Raw genomic sequence first — 16,381 nt, 5'->3', positions numbered from 1 at the left:
GCCCTTATCAGATGACTGGGATCCTTATAAGAAAAGGGAAGGAAGACAGAGACAGCACAGAGAGGGGACCCTGTGAGGACAGAGGGAGAAGATGGTGGTCTCAAGTCAACAGAAGGGAACTCAGAAGACCCCAACCCTGCCTCCATCTTGATCTTTGATTTCTAGCTTCTTAAACTGTGAGGAAACTTCCATTGTGGAAGTCATCCAGTCTGCAGTACTTTGTTATGGCAGCCCTACCAAACTAATACCAATCCTGTAAGTTATTAAAAAACTAACCTGAGGGGACATCTGTATGCCTTCCTTCTTCCTTCCGTTTCCCCACACCCTCTATGCTTTTAAGGACCCAACACAAAATTGGTTCTCTGTGAGGGCTGAGCTCAGAGCTTTGACCTGCCTCCTCAAAGTCAGCAGCAGCCCCTCATGACTCCCGGCCTTTGAGGCATAAAATACTAGCAAGCCACGCGAGGGTCGAAGTGTCCTGCTGGACCCAGAAGGCTTCTTCTACATGAGGAGGGATACCCTCCTCATGACCTTTCAGCCACTGTGGGTCTGTTCACGAACACACTCGCCGGGCCCTTGTCAAACCCCACTTTCTGCGGTTAAATCATAGAAGACTCCTATCCCGCTGGTTTGACCTTAGAGTTCCTCTCCTCCCAGTCAACTGGGTGACATCTTCACAGCACACAGTCTCTATTGGACTAATATGCTGGTAAGTTAGCAAACACACAGACCATGATTTAGGGACAATTTCTTCCTTTATGCATATAATTAGAGGTACTTTCCAATCACTGAAGCCTACATCATTTCTTTATTTGGGATATCCCGCTTTCTTTTTAAGGAAAGGGTAATAAGTCCCCAAATGACTGCATTTTCTAAATGGCAGTATCATTTCACTATCAGACAGGCCCTTAGACTGAAATTCTGTAGCTAACCAGAGCACCAATAATTCCATTCCGCCTCGGGAGAAATTAGTTAGACCTGTACTCGCACTTTTCAATCAAGCCCCTAATTGTCAAGCAGCGCAGTGTCTTTAACATAATGAAGGATTCTCAGTAGTAGCAGCGGAAGAGAAGGTTCTGGGTGAGGGCAAGCTCAGCGCCCTGTCCCAGGGGAGGACTATAATTACCATGCCAAACAGCAGGGCCAGGGTCTCGAAATCAATCCACTCCACCACATGGATCAGGCTTGGTCTCTGCAATCAAAGTACAAATTTGCCAATTAATCCTGGCCATCATCGCCTGGTGCTAAGCAGGAAAAATGTGCTGCCCTTTACAGCAAACCCACTCACGGGGCCAGAGTCAAAATCACCCCAGCCTCATGTCTTGGAGTCAGTTAAATCACCACTGAAAAAAGCTCTGGACCCAGGCAGTCTAATATCAAGCCTTTGCATTTAATAATAAGAAAGACACATTTCTTCAACCCCATCCCTGGTCCCTAAGGTTAGTGGAGTCTGAGTGTGCCCTTTCCTGGGGCCATGGCCTGAGTTAGGAAGAATGATAACTAAAGGATACTTTTACATTTCATGATCCATCATGTGACTCCATTTCCTAACAACCCTATGGAGAAGGGAGAGCTGAGGTTATGAGGAGCTGGGACCAAGAGCTGGCTGTTGAAAGGGCTGAAAAGCCTGGCACGTAGACATTCTTTGCACCCTGAAAGTTCCAGAATCATAAATCCTTTACTGATTTCAAATGATGGGGGGAATCTGTCTGTGGTGGGCTGAATTATGCCTCCCCCCAAGCTATCTTTGCTGAAGTCCTAATCAGCCCCCAGGATCGCAAGCATGCCACCACCCTCTCCCCAACATGCTTCTCCATGATATCTGCATGGCAGAACCCCCACCCCGCCACCTCCCAGCTCTCTGAGGCAGCCAGCATGCCACTCTGTTCTCAGGGGCAGACAGTACCTAGAGCCAATCCTACCAGCACTCTGCTTTACCACCCTGGGCAAACGTGTGGCCAGATGAGCCTTTTATGGCTAAAGTGGAAAAGGACATAGATCAAAAATACTCCTCCATGCCACTGAGCCTCTAACATGGCTCCTGAGCTAAAAGGTGAAATGGTAGATGAAGAGTGAAAAATACCAGCTACTACCTAACGCCTGGGCTCTGAATATGACATTCTATAAAGAGGTAAGCAATGATCAGAAGCAGGGTGACTTACATCGCCAATCATAGCCAGTGCCGCTAATGCTGCAAGGGACCCCAACATGGCTGCCAACGTCCTGTGAACAATCTGGAAAGAAACATAGCAAATGGCCGCATTTCAGCCCTCCTGGGATTTAAAGTACACAAAAGCCTTGGCCCTCCCTGGTGGCGCAATGGGTTACAGTGCAGCACTATGAAGCTCTCCACAGCCACTGCAGCACGAATTCCATCCTGGCCAGGAGCTGGCCACATGGTGCGGCAGACCTCTCCTGACCCGCCCGCTGCTCTCCCAAGCAGTGTATTTTGTCAATCTGTCTATTCTGCTCCCTGCTCTGTCTCTGGTGAAACCTCCCGCCACCCCTGCACCTCTGGCCTGTACCCCAGTTCTGTATGCATAAATAAACAAATCTTTAAAAAAAAAAAAAAGTAAAGTACTCAAAAGCCTGTGATGTAAGTACCCAACAATACTGGCCATTGTGGACCCTATCTACTTGGAGAATAGGTAAGGCAGGCACTGCTGTTTGAGACTGAAGGCCCAGAGGCACAGACAACACCAGTCTCCCTTCAAAAGAAAACTGCCTTCATTTCCTGAAAAATTAAGTGACCTTGAAGTAGAAGGAGAAGCCAGGGTAAGTATGTTCAATAAGGAAACCTGGAGTACATGGTCATCAATTATTTACGATATAGTCCCCAAGCAACTGGGCCATTAGTTCCACACCATAAATCAATTCTGCCCAATTACTGAGACTTATTAAAGCAAAGGTACACCGTCGAACACTTAGTCTAATTGAGACTTCATTATTATCACTAAATCACGGTATCTTTTCTGTTTAATTATAACTCAAGTGGACACGGAATTTTTTAAACAAAATATAAGGAAGGGCAAGGAGCTGGAGAAGTTGGAAGCAATTGGGCATGTCTAGGGTAGGATGGTGACAGACAGAGTTGGAGAAATTGGAGCCAATTTTCTCCAAAAAAAGCAAGGACAGAATTTAGAACCCTGTACAACTTACCACTCACACTTAAAAAAATAAATAAATAAAAAATGGCCCTCCCTGGTGGTACAGCAGGTTAAAGCACAGCACTGAGAAGCTAAAGCCACTTCCGCATGAGTTCGATCCCCACCCCGGAGGTGACCACATGGCGCAGCAGACCTCTCCTGACCTGCCCACTACACCCCTCAGCAGTGTACTTCATCAGTCTGCCTGTTCTGCTCCCCACTCTGACTCTGGTGAATCCTCTCACTGCCCCCCTGAACCTCTGGCCTGTACCCAGTTCTGTATGCATAAATAAATAAATCTTTAAAAATATATTATTGGGTTTGAATCAGATGAACCAAAGACCCATCTCATGCCATAACTTCATGGCAGTACCCGCCTAAATTTGGATTATTGAGGTGAATTCATTGAAATATCAGGAACTTTCAGAGCAAGATTTTTTTTAACTGAAAAGAGGGAACAGCTTAGATAAAGAAGAGGAAGTCAATGCAATACTACTGAGCTGTAATTAAAAATTAAAAAGTGCAAACCATTGCCATCCTCAACCTAGAAGGTATTTTGAAATGGATGGTCCTGGGAAGTATTAGTTAATGTTCAGTGAAATAAGTGAGATCATAAAAGACAGGGTTCCTGGGCCAGGGCAGGTCCCGGGACCACACTCCAGAGAGTTTGCATTCAATGGCATTATTTCTCGTTTTAAACAAATACTTGTTAAAAAAAAGAAAAAAAAAGATTCCACCCCCAGCCAGGGAGCCGACCCACATGGCACAGCAGACCTCCCCTGAATGCCCGCTGCTCCCCTCAGCAGTGTACATGTCAATCTGCCTGTTCTGCTCCCCACTCTGTCTCTGGTGAATCCTCTCAACACCCCTGCACTTCTGGCCTGTACCCCAGGTCTGTATGCATAAATAAGTCTTTAAAAAAAAAAGAGGTCTTACCTCTTTGTGTGTAGGAGAGAGAAAGGGTAAAAAGCAGAGACAGCGGAGGGAAAGCACTGCAGGGCAGCAAACTTCAAAGACCTGAAAAGCCCAGGGAGTCCCCAGCAGCCTAAGGCTCCTCTTTGGCCTAATCCTGGGAGGCCCAGGCCAAAAAGCAAAGCGCTTCTCTTTCTGCCCTCCACCCTCTCACCCCCAACCCCTCCCCATCCCATTCCCAGACAGGTTGTACTTGTCTTATCTTTTTCTATTTTTGAAAAGCATTACATAAAACATCTTTTTTAATTGGTCAGAAGAGGTTTTTAATGCACTTGACATTAAAGTCAGTGAAAGCTTCATGAAAAATAACAAATGAAAGCACTGAATATCATTTTATAAAATCTAAACAGAAATGCATTCTGCTCAGAGGTTGAAAATCATTTTAGAAACAGCTTTCCCGAGCAACAATTAATCCTGTATTCTGCCTGTGATGCATGATATCCTGCAGATACCTAAATTACACTCAAATCTCACACTGAAATGAGACTCTGCAATGGTGTTTCTGGAGGTTACTTTTGTGCGACGCAAGACCTTTTTAGCAGTTACTTTGACCAATAATGTGGGAGTCATGGTTTCAAAACCTTACTAAACTATCTGGACCAGGCAGACCCTGACTACCTCAACAGGCAGCATGCCTGTCACGCCACCTGTTAGCACAGAAACCACTTTCCTTGATGTATTATGAGGCCAATTGCAAGAGTGATGATAAATCCCCACTTTAATTGCATTCCCTAGTTAAGCACTTAAAGAGTTATCATTCTGTTATACAAAGAAAAGCTACACATTCTACTATCATGACAATGTAGCCTTACACTAGCACAAGACAGGGAAAAGGGGAGGGAAAAAAAAGAGAGGAAGGAGATAAAAAAAAAAAAAGGATATTACATATTATCACAGGGCCCCACACTGGCATTTGGTTGGGATCAGTTTGGCACTTAAACTTCAATTTTCACTTGGAATCCTACTTCACTGGCCTCTGCCTCCCCATCTTTAGATTGGTGGCAACAGGATCCAGCTGTCTGGGTGCCTCGCCCTTGACCCTGGGCCATCCCCCTTCCAGCACCCCTTCCTCCAGCAGCCATTGCTTTTACCAAGTCTCACATGACATGTGACATGAGAGTTAAGCACATTCCAAAGATTTCCAAAGAGTTCCTTGACATATTGATGACCTTGGTTCAACACATGGCTTCCGGTCCACTAGGTATGGGAGATGCTGCTTAAATACAGGTACATGTGTGTGTTTCTGAGCCCCTTCTTGCTATAGGGAATCCTTCCTCAAGACACACAGAAGGAATGTGTGTCTTCTGGATGGGCTGCAAGTCCAGGTTTGAAGCTCTTGGAGTCAAGACCAGCCCCGCTGAGCCAGAGACTACCCCAGCAAAAGCCAATCTGGGCAGAGGCCAGAGGTGTTGCTGATACTGCCTGGTTCTGCCTGAGAACATCTGTGCACCCGCAGGCCCTGCCATCAACCCCACCCCCACCCAGTGAGATCCACCATGCGCACCAGCCCAAGGGCAGCTAGAGAAGCAAGAGATACCTGGGTGGGGATAACACGGTGACATCTGGTTAATGAGGAAATGTGTTCAAAAGCAGCTCACTGAAGATGCAGAAACCTAAATCTTGTGACAGGGTTTCAGGGTTGAGCAGCAGGAAAGGGAGCTTTCAGAGAAGGGAAGGAAAATGGGAACCCAAGTTCTAGGTAGAAAACCTTTAATGTCGCTGTGACAAATGAGAAGGCAGAAGCTGTACTTAATGAGGCTGGGGCTTTGGGTACGAAAGTGAGAGGAGATGCTGGAAACCCATGGGCCCCCATCTCAGGGCCTCACCTGCTTTGGTCCACAGTGCGTGAGCAGACGGGCACCTCAATCTGCTGCGCCCACGCCAAGCCTAGTCCTGGCCTGCATGTACACGTCTGTTTGCTCAGGCCGTGACCATTCCAGTCCCTTATCTAGGCGGCTTCTGTTCAGGTACTGCCCGCATAATTCTGAGTTAATTTTCTTAAAGACCCTTCCAGAAGCCAGTGGGCCCCCCTCCAGTTCGTGCAGCATGCTGGCTCTGGCTTGGGACGGAAACAAGGCTGTGCAGCTGTGGGCTGTGAACATGTCACCCGGCCAGGCCAGGCCAGGCATCCTGGAGGTCTGAAGACAGCTTGACTTGGCTCTTTTCCAAAAATAAAAATAAGGATAATTGTTTCCCTAAATTTCAATGCTAAGTTCCTCAGGTACAAACTCCTATTATAATGCAAATGTTTCTGCTAAGAACCATTAAAAACCTCACCTCAGGAGTAAAGTGGACTTGTGAGTCATTAACTCACTCAGTGCTGGAGAAGCACAATAACGTCTTGACACATCCTTTTCTGGAACCAAGAGGTTACCAAAAACCATTTTCTCCTATGACTATATCCTAAAAGTAGAGATTAAAATGACACATTCTCTTTGCTCCCGCCACTTCCTTGGGACATTCTTCCAAAATGGCTGCTCTTCAGCCCTACAGCACCACATTTTCCCAGCACAGGTGAAAAAGCCACATCAGGTCCTTTCCTCCTTTCCCAGACTCTAAAAGAAAGCAGGTGTGCACAGGTGATCTTGGCTATTTCCACCGCCTGCCTTAGAGGGGACATGGGGGAGGGGGGGCCCACAGTCCACCATGCCTCAGCGATGCAGACTCACATGCTCAGACTCACATCCCCACATGCTGGGGCTGGGGAGTGGCAGCATCACCCCCTGCAGCAGTGAGAGGAAGGGAGGCCCAACATGCTTGAGAGAAAATGGGGTCAGGTCCCAAAGCCCCTGCAGGAAGACATGACGCGTCAGCGGAGGACAGTGAAGAAGGAAAGATGTGGCAGAACCCCACAGGGTATAAGTGCCTGATGGGCACAGGGTGCCTCACCGGAACCCAGTTCTGTGTGAGGAGGGGTTCAGACCAGGCAGGTGGGGTCTGTGCAGACTCCTGTGTCTGTGGCCACCTGAGCGCCCTCCCGCCACCAGAAGCTCCTCAGAGGGGCTGGGGGCCCTGGAGGAGAGGGGCTGGGGGCCCTGGAGGAAAGCCCTGAGAACATGGGGGCCCCAGACACACGCCCGCACCAGACTCACACTCACACCTGCTCACTCGGTCTCCATCTCCATGCACCGCCGTCCACCCTCACCCACGTTCAGCACTTACACGCACACACTTGGTCACGTGCTGACACGCGCGTGCAATCTCACACTTGCATTCATTCAGTCTCACAACTGCAGTCTCACACTTCACTAACTTGCACAGACACACTGACACACACAGCTCACACTCACATGCTCCGTCTCAGACCACCCCTAACTCACACCGACAGAGCCTCACACACTCATTGGCACACACATGCCGTCTCACCCCTGCTAACTCACGCACAGACACACACTCACCATCTAACACGCAGGGAAACCTGCCAATGTGCCTCACCCGGCCACAGGGGCATGGGCCCCCCGCAGTATCAGGCCAGCACCGACAGGTCCCGGCGTTGAGGAGGTGTCGGGGTGCTGGCATCCAGCCCACACATCCCTCCCTCGGAACTGCAGGCTATAAAGTCTGGCCCTGGAACTGTACCACAGCGCACGCACAGCGGAGGTTTGTGCAGCCCTGGCGTGGCTTCCTGCTCATGGAACCGAAGCAGCTGGTGGGAAACTGGGTTCCACAGCAGCCCCGGGGACCAGAGCCCTCCCCCACCTTTCCCAACTCAGGAAATGGGGCCAGCAATTTGCTTCTCTGCACTTTGATTTCCTTACACGTAAAGGGGGGGGAGGGAATAAAATCTGTCCTGGAAGGGAGGGAATGAGCGTCCTATTGCCACACAGGTTCTCCGAACCACGACTGCCCCTCCACACAGTCCTCGGTCTCGCCGTAGCTCTTCATGCATTAGCTTATACACACACACACCTTATTTGACAGGGCTTCAACAAGATGATCCACTTCACTGGCTTCATGTCCAGGAACCGTTAAAGACACACAGAAGACCAGGACCACTGGACCAATCCTTCAAGACAAGTGTGCAAAATTCTGGCTGGTTTTCTCAGACATTGCGCTGCAAGAGCTTGAGTTCCAGATGGTGAGCTTGTCAGAAGAGACCGTGAATGGCACGGCCTGGCGTGGTCAGAGTCCCACATGACCACCTGACACCCAGAGCCCTACAACTAGGGGCAATGTCGGTTCAGCATAGGGCTTGTATTAGCAAACCAAGAGGTTCTGCTGCCATTCTGAAGCCTTTGATTCAAACAAGATTAGGAAAGGCCTTTGGATCGAGGTGATGCAGTCCGCTGGAAAAAGTTTGCCAGATGCTGCAGGGAGTAAATGCTCTGTGAATCACAATACTGACTTCTCAGCATTAAGAAGCAGCCTCAGACAAAGGGGAAGGAATCAGGGTCAGAGCCACGGATCACACATGTAATTTAATTCAGTCTTGCAAAATATAGAAATGGAATTAGAAAACCCCAACTTGGAGGTTTCCACAGAAGAGAAATAGCTCTGAGGTATGTGCTTTGCTTTCTGAAAGCAGCGTCGTCCTGCTCTCCAAATGCACATCCCAGTTCTGTAAGTGAAGGGGGAGACCCTTCATCTCTTTTGCATTTCATTTCACAGTTAATTTTTGCACCTAATGTGACGGGAGAGCCCAGACTACCTATGAAAGAGCCACAGCAATGAGACATGTCTCACTCAAAGGCTGCCGCGTTTAGTTTCAATTAGATCAAGTGGGTGCAAGGGGGAGACAGGCCAGTGTATCTGCAGCAGGAGACTGCCCGGGGTGACAATCCTTCTCAAGACATAATTCCAGGGGGCGGATAAAGGGAGCTTGGGGAAAAGCTTTACTTTCTTAACACTGTGAAATATTTTTCATGAAGACTGCCTAGCTGCTTCCACGTGATCTCATACAGTATTTATCAGGGTGCAGAACCTATGATGATGGCATTTTTAGAATGCTGCATTGGGAAATCTCCCGAAGCCCTGTTAGAAAAGCAAAGTTCAAGAATTTGGGAGATGGACCCAATTTTGTTCCTTGGGGATTCCGGCAAGAATTACTTAAAAGGATGAGAAATACAAACCAAAATCCTCAAGTCAGAAAGCGGATTACCTGTGGGACCAGATGTTCAACTAACCCAAGGAGTTTCCTGAAAGGATTATGTCCCATCAAGCTATGAAAAGGCCAAAGGGAACTCTAGCTGCTGCTCTGCTCTGACTGGTCACTCCCATCAGAGTGGACAGTGTCCCTGCCCCTAGAAGCCGGTTTGGCTAGACCCAGAGTAAGATCTCAGCACCCAAGCAGACATTTGAAGATATGCTGGAGACACTCATTTAACAAATACTGATCTTTACTCTGTGCCCGGCGCTGTCCAAGGCCCGGGCCGAGCACTGCAGCAAACCTGCAGTCAGCACAGGCAAGCGAGCGAGCCAGAGGGCAGAGCAGGAAGTGGGCGAGCCAGGAGAGGGGGGCGGGGAGTCCCGCCAGTCTGGGGAGCAGCTGGCGGCACCAGGGGTCTGCAGCCACCCAAGACTCACACACACTCCCCTGAGGGAAGTGAGGTGCCAATGGCTGAAGCATAGCCTGGGGACAACTGTCCACAGTCTAGAGACCCCAAAGCCTTCCAGGACTTGGAACAACTTCAGAGGCCTCACCTAAGGAGTGCTTTTCCTACAGCAGAGCCTATAGGAGAAGACAAAACTGCAAGCTGACATAGCTCTGAGGCTTACGGCAAGGGCTTACTTTTTCGTCCATATACAGAAAATGAAAGGTCATAGGATGGTTAAAATATTTTTGAAACAAAAACAATGTGGTGCTGGTGGAAGAACAGACACATAAATAAATAGCACCAAATAGAGAGCCCAGAAATACATCAACATAAATATGCCCAACCAACTCTTAACAAAGTAGCAAGCAAAATTCAAAAGGGATAGTTTTTCACTAAATGGTGAGGAGACCATCTATCCATGAGTTAAAAAAATGAACCTCCCTTGACACCTTGTTACACCTCATTGCAGCACTATTTACTATATGTAAGATATGGAAACAACCCAAATGCCCAAACATAGATGACTGGATCAAGAAGATGTGGTATATATACATGATGGAATATTACTCAGCAGTCAAATAGATAAACTCATGCCATTCACAGAAACATAGAGCATGAATGGAGGAGTCATGCTCAGTGACATAAGCCAGAAGTAAAAAGAAAACTATTGAATGGTTTGACTTACAGGGGGAGTATAAGGAAAACAAGTAAGGAATCAGGGCGACAAATAATAATCAAAGAAACTAGCAGGCAACCTCCCTCTGCAAGGGAGGAGAAGGAAAAGAGATCAAAACAGGGGAGAGAAGAGCCCAAAGGATGATAGTGATGATTCACCAGTGAACTGGTGGTGGGAATTTTATGGGGACTACATGATGATGTAAAAGATACAAATTAAAAAATTAATCTCCTTTTAAACATCACACGTTAAGCAAAAACTAACTCAAAATGGATCATGAACTTAAGAAACGCAAAGATCTTTGGGAAAACATATTTAGGAGAGAATCTAGGTAAGCAGCTCACTACAACCTATAAAGGAAAAAATGATGATCTGGACTAAAAGTAAACCACATACCCAAATACCTAACAGAGCCCTTATATAAAGAACATTTAAATGTCAGCATTTAAACCTTCTAAAATGTTCATAGTAGTGTTGTTCGTAATAGCCCAACGCCAAAAACTACCCACTGTTTAACCCTGCAAAGGACGAATGCCTAAACAAACCATCCCTCCCTACCAGGAAATGGTATTCGGCTATTAAAAGGGAATAAATGATCGTTATACGCAGCAGTTTGGATGAACTGCCAGGGCATTATGCTGAGTGAAAAAAGTCAGTCTCCAAAGGATGCCTACATTCTTCCACAAGAAGGCACTGGTGCATAAACACGTAACGCATAAACACAGAGCTGGAGAACAGGTGAGCAGTTTCCGGCATTGGGATGGTGGAGGAGGAAGGGCCAGGATGTAAATGAGGACACAGGAGCCGGAACCGTGGAGACTGTGCGGTTGGGCGTCTTTACTATGGCGGTGGTTAAGCAAGGCTGCACCCGTAGTGTGTATAGCCACAGCCACGCACACGCACACACACAGGTGAGAGCATGTACAGCCACTAAACCCAGAATAAGCTCTAGGGCTGTACCAAGGCTACTTCCTTGTCTTGATACTGAGCCAGAGTTGGGAGGCTGGGGGTGGGCGGGGAACTGTGTCTTTGCAACCGCCTGAGTACACATAACTATTTCAAAATGCAAAGTTTTTTAAAATTGATCACTTAACCAGTATGTTATAATGTGGAGCAGTGGGGGTGTGACGCCTGATTCTCAGGGCCACCCCAATGCACCAACACACCAACGGACCAATGTATCTGGTTTCTTCTCAGCTGTTGGAATTTTGTTTCTACCAAGATAGTAGCAATGTTGAAATGGCTCTTTACAGGATTTTTATAAGTTAGGGAAAGCTGCTGGGAGCAAGGGAGGTTTTTCTCTTAATGACTATTAATAACAAGCATTAATTAATGAAAGATTAATAGAGCTTTTAAAAGTATGTAATTTTCAGAGTGCACAATTATGCAAGAAAAAGATGAACAAACCCGAGAATAATAGAGAAGTCTTTTTAAAAATAAATTGGCAATGGAATGTATTTTTTAATTACTAATGACTATAACTGATTAAAGCACATTGAATTTATTAAATTATATGTTCAAAATGATATTCAGAAAAGAGAAAAATGAAATAAACTCAGCAGACACCACTGGAAGTTGCTAAGGCAACAATTCATTACGATGGAAATTAAAGAAAAATAATTGATTTTGGATTTCTGGCATGAACTGTGTTTTACATTAGTGAAACTGGGTGGCAGAAAGTTCTCCAGTACACAACGGTTTTTTCATAAATGCAGATGGAGTAATAGAATTAGAAAGCTTATTGCAAACACTAACAAAATAACTGAGGCAGGCACTGGGCCCTCTAGGTAATAACCATTAGGAGCAAAAGCACCAAGAACTGGATGGTCGTCACCTGACCCCACTGAGCAATCTCTGCGTCCTGAAAAGGGGTCCGCTGAGACCCCAACCTCCTCCTGCTGCGATTCAGCAGACATTCCAGCACAGATCAGTTTTTACCTAGAATGAGAAGGATGCTACTTCCTAGGAGTGAAGCCATATGCAATTTGATCAAGTCCATCAAGTTCATCCAAGAAATAAAAATGCATTTACTGTGGTCACATAAATTCAGGGGCTCATCCATGAAATTTACCTCAAATATGATCAGTGCATAGACCCCAGCAAGGATGACGGCAGCAATGGTCACCTGTGCTTCGACACTTGCTCGGAGGTACTGATGAGCCAGCAACAGAGGCACGACTGGGGTCTGCTGGAAGGCGGCGCGGACCCTGATGGACACGGCCTCTCTGCGGATGAACAAAGATCTTACTTGGGGAAAGGAGAGGACCCTGAGGCAGCAGTCAGTGCGTCTTCTTCCACGCTCTGCCCCAGCCACCCATGCTCACCCAGAGCCTCACCAATCTCAGAGTGGCCGGCCTAACACCTGTCCGGCAGATAGGCCCTCTGGGCACGGGTGAGGGGGTGGGACCCAATGGCCAGTCCCGGAAGCAGGCTGCTCAGCGCCATCTTACAAGTCCATCAATCAGGAGCACGGACTTGCACATTCGTCTCAGCCATTTAATTTCCCCGCTGCCTCCTCACCACACACCAACTTCATCTGCTACCAATAGCAAAATCTACTTTTGAGACCTTCAGGTCGGAACAGGGCCATGCAGGATGGAAGGCAGGCCACAGTGAGAGTGGGAAAGGGCACTAGGCCCAAGGAGCTGGCTGGTCACCCAGAGGCCACAGGTCAAACACCACAGGACAATATGGCCCCAGGACCTGCTGCCCAGGACGTACCTGCTCAGGACTGCGAAGCTCCTGGTCACCACTGCACGCTCACTTCTCGGGTTTAAAAACACCGTCCAGTTGTAACTGACCTGGAAAAGCCAAGCTCCATTCAAATTGGTTTTTCTCTGGTTGATCTGTCTGGTGCCCATTTAATTAAATAGGGGATTAAAGAGGGGGTGTAGCCCAAGGGTGTAGGAGCTGACTTGGATAAAAGGAGAGAAGGGAGCAGGGAGGCCTTTACCCAGCTAGGAGGGAAAGACGAGACATTCCCTCCTGGCACAGGGCGGGCGCCCCTCACGGGGAGACAGACATCATCAGCTGTTTCTCAAGTAACGAATTAAAAATAACATAGAGGCAGCTTTGGCCCAGTCAGGCCTGCTGCGTGGAGCCCTGAAGACGGTGCTGCCCCTGTCGTGGGCTTTCTGTACCCTCGAGGGTCACGCACAAAAGGGGGTGCTGAGCTCTGGGGCCTGGCTCGACAGCTGAAGTGTCTTAGGAAGACCACACCAGGTGCCAAACCTGAGGCACTGTGGTGTGGAGGTGACTTCTGTTCCGGGAAAAAGGCCCAGGTTTACTCACACTTCAGACATAACAAACCTCGAGTTTCAAATACATCCTCTTTCTCTGAATGGCCCAGTAAAATCATTCTGGATTAAAAAGAAAAAAAAATCCTCACCAGCCTGGTTTTACCGAACTGGTGAGAGTTTATAATTGACTTGCAGAAATGGGAAAAGGAGACTTTCAAAGACAAAGCAGAAGATAAGCGTCGAGGGCCTGTCTCATAATGGTGACACTCCCCATCAAATCCATTCAAGAGGAAAGTCAATTTATGAAGAGATGAAATAAGTTGTTACAATCCCTTTCAAACAACTCAAAGTACCTGCTGCGGCCTCCGTCGCCGGGAGCCCGGAGCCTCGGCCTGGGTCACCTCCACCACCACGTGCTCCTCTCTCCCAGGCCCACTTGGGCCGCCGGCCACCAGGGCCCCATCCAGGCTCACCTGGAGCAGCGTGGCGTCCACATGGCTGCTGAGGTTCACAGCTGGGGGGTGTGTCAAGGAGAAACACAGGGCAGCCAGAGACGTCTACAGCCCCCCTCACCCGTCCAGGCACACCCTCCAGGGAAGGCACCCCATCTCTGCTGTCCCTCACTACTGCCTCCTGGCATCAGCACAGCACGGTTTCAGCCTGTGTGCTTTGGGGTTTCTGGTGTAACATGGTGGAGGGGACTGTGAACCAAACAGTCTCCATCTGGTCTCTAACCACCTAGCTGGACTTGGGGGGGGGGGGCGCCAGTCCTGAGTCATCTCCATGTCTTGTTTACATGGGTAAATACAAAAGGACAAGTGACTCTCTCTTCCCACCCAAAGGTTGCAAACAAAGGAGTAAGCTAAGTTAGACCACGTTTCTGCCTACCCCTTAAAACTCCCCCCATGCCCCACCCTGGTGGAGGCTCCTTGGAAGGCCTAGTGGTCCTAATCCCTGTTTGCGAATAAACGTCCTTATGATATGTCACAGCCTGATTATTTCTTGTCGTTACCATCAGGGGTCCTTAGCAGTGACCTTAGCAGCTCACTGGTTATAGTAGGATTCAGCAGCCAATATCTCTGGTCTTCCTTCACCCCCTAAAAGAAGCTGACTAACAGAGCAGCCTCAGGGAGAAATCAGGGCCTCACTTCCGCCAGAGCATCTGTACGATTTGTACAGAGAATTGAGGGGTGACACAGAACAGTTCACCTTTTTTCACTATCTAGTTGCTCCAGCAAAATGTACAATAGCTCTCAGGTAAGGAAAAGGTTTTATCCACGTATATATGAGGGCCCACGACAGCCGTCCATGGCGCTGGCTAGAAAGCTTCTGCACCCACCTTTGCTTTGGGACCCAAAAAGGGCAAAGAAAAAAGGAAGTTACACATGAGGCAGGATGTACTGAGGGGAAAAAAAAAAAAAGAGAGACATTGCTGCTTCTTCCACACGGAAATTACTCCTGTCTCTAGGGCAGGGAGAGGAAATGGAGTGGGAAGAAGTATTTCAGCCAAGGCTGGACCCCACAGCCCTGGTAGAAACTCAGGAGGTGGAACAGCGCCACCTGGAGGTCATCATCAGAAGAGCAGCGGTTTCTCGGGAATATTTGTGAAGCACCTCTTGCTTCCAAGAGTGAAAGGAACTAAGTAAGGCCATCGTCCTCCTGGCCTCATGGCCTGATGGGGAGACAACCAGGCAACAACTAAGTAAATCTTTGATTAATCACCCCAATGCATTGCACACAAAATCCAAGGGACACTGGAACACACACACTTTCATTCATCCTTTTCCTTGTTTCCAGATGCCTGCCAAGTGCTAGGATTCAAAACCCCCCTGGATATTCTGAAGTCAACAGAAGGTTTAGGTTGTGCCGCAGTCTGGCACCCTGACCATGGTAGCTTCTGGCTACATGCTTCTCACACCTGCCTTCATGACAAGTTCTCCCCCAAATCCGCAGACACCTCTCTTTTGGGGTGTCACTTAATCTCTCCTCTCCTTAAATCCTTCCTCATCACCCACCATGCCAGTGGGTGCTCTTGCTCCTTCCGCTCTCTGTCAGGGCTCTGTTAGTGTGTATTCACACCATACTGTGGTTTGCTGTAGATTCTTCTCTCCAATTGCTCTAGTTCCCCAAGGGAGGAAACTCCATCCTATTTATGTCTCTACTTCTCTGGAGACTAATGCTACTCTAACACTTTACATTTCCTTAACAAGTACTTATTTAAATAATACATATCTGCTTACAGCATCATCCCTAACGTTCTCTAAACCTAGACTGGTTTCCTACCCAAAGGAATTATGGGAGCAAGAAGTCACAGAGTAAAAGCCTCCTACCTCTGGCTACATCAGCCATGGCTCCCCTGCTTCCCCACAAGCCAACTTCAAAACAGAACTTAACAGCCCCTCCACTAACTCCCTGCCATCCTGTGACTCCCCACCCCAGACTCCTCCTCTGAGTACTTGGTAAATCATCTCCCTGCTTGGCCTGTAAGGAACATGACCACGTCCTGGGTCCTGGTTGACATAATGCTGGTGGTTGTCCTGGAAGCCCAAGCCTGGTGGGGGAAAATACACATGAACAGAGCACTTCTGAAGAGCAGGCATGGAACAAGACGTAGAGTCCTTTCAGGTTCACCCTCCAGTTTGCTACGAGACAAGTAAATGCTCAATTAACAACTAGCCAGGATTTCCTTACTGACCAGTTTAATAAGGTTCCTCTGACAGCCTTTTCTCCACTAGGCCTTGTTCTTGACCTGACCAGTCCAGTTCATCCAAAATTTGCCCACTCCTGATACCCGACCTCCTCAGTTTTCCCAAT

General features: G+C 48.0%; 1 protein-coding gene across 1 annotated transcript in view; it reads right to left on the bottom strand.

Annotated features, from left to right (window-relative positions):
* The window catches only part of OCA2 (oculocutaneous albinism II), a 133,579-nt gene that overhangs the window by 99,828 nt on the left and 17,370 nt on the right, over positions 1 to 16,381 (bottom strand). The window contains exons 6-10 of the mRNA XM_004692949.2: positions 13,921 to 14,081; positions 13,050 to 13,129; positions 12,400 to 12,553; positions 2,163 to 2,234; positions 1,127 to 1,192 (exon numbers count right to left, since the gene is read on the bottom strand). Of these exons, the coding sequence (XP_004693006.2) occupies positions 1,127 to 1,192; positions 2,163 to 2,234; positions 12,400 to 12,553; positions 13,050 to 13,129; positions 13,921 to 14,081 (533 nt within the window). The remainder of the gene's footprint in view (positions 1 to 1,126; positions 1,193 to 2,162; positions 2,235 to 12,399; positions 12,554 to 13,049; positions 13,130 to 13,920; positions 14,082 to 16,381) is intronic.

This window comes from Condylura cristata, unplaced genomic scaffold, assembly GCF_000260355.1.
Source record: "Condylura cristata isolate star-nosed mole 26May11 unplaced genomic scaffold, ConCri1.0 scaffold00035, whole genome shotgun sequence".
Classification (NCBI taxonomy): Eukaryota; Metazoa; Chordata; class Mammalia; order Eulipotyphla; family Talpidae; genus Condylura; species Condylura cristata.
The sequence above is the reverse complement of the archived record's forward strand: the minus strand, read 5'-3'. Positions and strand labels throughout refer to the sequence as shown.